We start from the raw sequence: 3,821 nt of genomic DNA, 5'->3' as shown, positions 1-3,821 counted from the left end.
ATCAAAAGCATCTCAAGAAGTTGCCACAGTTCTGTTGTGCAGAGTGTGAAGAGATTTCTCTGCATTTAGACACGTGGCAGCAGAGAAGGGATTTAACTTTGAATACAAACACTTGATTTTCATTGAATCCCATTCACAATGAGTATCTCAAGCTCAGCAGTCCATTTTGCATCCACCTCTGAGAGTTCAGTAACTTCATTGGTGGAAAGCTGAGCCCTCGATCCAGGGAACACAACAGCTGATCAAAGTTTGGAGCCAATGGTGTGGGTGGTAGTTCTCAGTGTTTGTGACCCTCGAGGTGTTGGAGAACCTGATGGCCAAGGACCTCATCTGATCCTTGGAAAACCTCCAATTGTTGGAGGGCCTTGCAGAGATGGAGAATATCATGGAGGAATGGCCTCACGTCGTATGGACTCGCGTCAGTGGAGAAACCCGTGTTAATGAGATGCTCTCTGGGATTCAAGTCAGAGGGCAGGAAAACCCACATTGCAGTAACATGACTAGGATTTACTACATCATGATTCCATAAGATACACAATATAGGAGAAGAAGTAGGCCATTCAGCCCATCGGGTTCACTCTGCCTTTCCATCATTCCGAATCAGATTCAGAACTTTTTTTTATCAGAATTTATTGTCATGAACATGTCACAAAGCTTCCTGCTTTGCTGAAACATTGCAGTGAAAGCATTTATATAAATCACATTACAAAATAAATAAGAATAGTGCAAGAAAAAGACAAAGTAACGTAGTGTCAATGGTTCATTGTTCATTCAGGCATCTGGTGTCATGTGTCAGAGGGAAAGAAGCTGTGCCACTGAGTGCATGTCTTCAGGCTCCTGCACCTTTTTCCTGATGGTAGCAGAGTGGAGGGCGTGCCTGGGAGGTGGGGGTCCTTGAGCTTTCTTAAGACACTGCCTCTATTCAGGGATAAAGGATATGGATGGAGGCTGGGATTAGCTCTACAAAATAAGGAACAATAGAATAAATCTCCAGCTGATCAAAGAGGCTGCAATTGCATGTAATAGAGAGATTAAAATTAAATTGGAGGAGAAATAGACTGCAGAGTTAACAGATCAATGAGAAACATATTTCTCCGTGTAATTCAGACAGGAATTTGAGTGCTGGGTACGAACTTTGTGTTTGTTGACTGTTGTTTCTTCAGATCATTGCTAGGGCTTACAATGAGCAGATTCTCCCACATAATGCCATGTTATATTTTCCAGCTTTCACCAACAGTCACGCAGACATCGCCACTCAGGGCTGGTTCATCGGCTTAATGTGTGCGGTGGCACTTCTCGTGCTCATCCTGCTAATTGTGTGCTTCATTAAGAGGAGCAAAGGAGGCAAGTACCCAGGTAAGAAGCCAAAGTTGTAACATCTCTCTCCTCCACTCTCTGGGCTGGTGATTCCATTGGGCCTTTTGCCCGTGGCTCTGGTTCCAGTTAGGAAGATGGATTTGATGTACAGGTGGATGGAGGAGAAGGTTGGCAGACTCTTATTCCAAACATCCCACCTTTCAGAGTTTACACCCATCCTGTCTCTTATCATCAATCATTCTGTGCCCAAAACAGGTCCAGATGAATGAAGCTGGCACTGAGAGCATCATTTCCATTCATCACATCCCTTGAAAGTATGAAGGCCAGACCTGCAGCTCCACCACCTCCTTCCACCTCCCACCTGGAGACATTGCATCCCTGCACACAGACGAGATGTATAAAGCAATGGGGATGGAGACCTGGTGCAAGAACCCAACGCCTTTGCATTATTCCTTGGGCAAGAAGAATATAAGCATCACCTCTTACCCCGACTCTACTATAGAGTTTCCTGATGGTATCACTCTACAGAGACCTCAGTAGCAAGTTCCTGTTGTCTGGTACCTGTCATGCGGGAGGTTTGAGCAGAAAGGTTGGCACATCCTACTTTTCAGATATTGTCCTCTGGGTGGAGATCTGGCATTGAAGCTCTTGGCCATTTTTATCTCGGTCACCCAAGTGGAAATCTATAGAATCATCCTGTATCCTAAAGACAAAGTTGTCAAAAACCAAATAAACTGTTAAAAGTTCAGAGTCTCATGGAACCTTTCCGGTAGCCCAAGTGCTCGGGCTATGGACAAGGGCCATTTGAGAAGAAGGGTTAAGGTAAAGGATGACATTCCTATTATTCTTGCCCAAGGTATAACATAAAGGTGTTGGCCCCTCCTGATCTCCATCAGGATTGGGAACGAAGTATAGGGGGGAAGGTCTGGCACTTGTGCTTCCAAGGGGCTTGATGAATGGAAATGATGTCCTCACTTCCATCTTCATTCACCTGGTCTCCGTTTCAGGTGTGGGCACAGAATTGTTGACGATTGGAGGCAGGAAGGGTGTAAACTCTGAGAGATGTGACGTTTGTAATAAGAGACCTCCAACCTACTCCTCCATATCTACATCAAATCCATCTTCCCAACTGAGCCCTGTATCTCTTGGGGTCAATTGATGTCCAAAAATCCATTGACCCAATGGAAAGATGTCCTATTTCTAACGCCCGCCCCGATCCCATCACCTCCTCCCTGGGCAAAAAACTCCCAAAGTCAGAATTTGTGAGGCTGGCTATTTCATGGGGATTCAATTCTCTGAAAAGCAGTGGTTCCTTCGTTGGAATAATCTCAGCCTGATCTAATGGCCTGAAGCCTGAAATCCAGGTAGGGCTCAGCTCACCTCTGCGCTTAAATGCCTCAGGTGTGCGCTGTCTGACCTATGGATGATTGCAGTGGTGAGATTGGCGAGGAAGGAGCACTTACATATCCCATACATAACTACCATGGTTTGAGGACTGAAACGTCCCATTTCTGAAACTCAAACACAGACTGTTGGCTGACATACTACTGTAATACTAAGGGAAAGCCACTCAGTCAAAGGTTGTGCCTTTAAAACAAGACCTTGAACGGAATTTGCCGCTGGTTGCAAGAGATTTCACAACAATGCTTCCAAGACCAATGAGATCCTGCTATCATGGGAAATAGGTATATCTTAACTAGCACTTAAAGCAAATCATTACCCAATTCTCACATTGCTACTTGTTCAGCTTGCTGGCAGCTGATTGGCTGAAGTGACTACTTCAAAGCATTTCATTGGCTGCAAAGAGCTTTGGGACTGATGAGCTCATGGAAGATGTGGTCAGAAATCAGATCTTTTATTGTTTGACTTTATGATGACTTTTCAACACTTGCTCTTTCTCTCTGCAGTTAAGACCACAGAAGAGAACCGACCTTCACAAGATGACAATGGATACTTGTAGGTTATCTTCTTTAACTTGTTGACATGCGATACTCTGAGAGATGCACCCACCTCCACCTTCTCTGTCCATTCCTATAACCTCCAAGTGCCCCTGAGCCCTGTCACGGATCTGTCAGGTTGCCCAATGTTAACTGATGGCGCCATGCACGCAGCACCTTGAGTGCACAGCGACATGCCGTTACCTACAGGGGAGCCTCAATGAAACCATTCAGGGCAATACCACATTCAAACCTTGAATTCATGCAGTAGGGACTGGTTTTAGTATCAATGCCCATCTGGTCCAAGGTTGGCCACTGTACAGAAACAGCCATGTAATTTTGTCACGTGTACTCCAGAGATCCTTGTTAGCAAGCCATGGAACTTGTCAAGGGAAAAGTTCAAGTATCCCATCCAATAAAATGGAATTTGTAGTGCAGTTTATAATTGAGGTAGCAACTACAAGGCCTATCATCTGGAATACAGGTACATAATTCCCTGACAGTGGCATCACAGGTAGATAGGGTCGAAAAAAAGAGATTTTGGCACGTTGGCCTTCATAAATCAAA

General features: G+C 44.9%; 1 protein-coding gene across 1 annotated transcript; it reads left to right on the top strand.

The window, feature by feature from the left end:
- Nucleotides 1–787: 787 nt before the first annotated feature.
- LOC138751087 (neurofascin-like) lies at nucleotides 788–3,277 on the top strand. Its single transcript, XM_069913164.1, has 3 exons — nucleotides 788–884; nucleotides 1,225–1,356; nucleotides 3,225–3,277. Exons 1-3 carry the CDS (start codon nucleotides 788–790, stop codon nucleotides 3,275–3,277), a joined length of 282 nt encoding a protein of 93 aa, XP_069769265.1.
- Nucleotides 3,278–3,821: the final 544 nt, after the last annotated feature.

The sequence above is a fragment of the Narcine bancroftii genome, unplaced genomic scaffold (genome assembly GCF_036971445.1).
Source record: "Narcine bancroftii isolate sNarBan1 unplaced genomic scaffold, sNarBan1.hap1 Scaffold_663, whole genome shotgun sequence".
Taxonomy (NCBI): domain Eukaryota; kingdom Metazoa; phylum Chordata; class Chondrichthyes; order Torpediniformes; family Narcinidae; genus Narcine; species Narcine bancroftii.
This window is presented reverse-complemented; position numbering and strand designations above follow the sequence as displayed.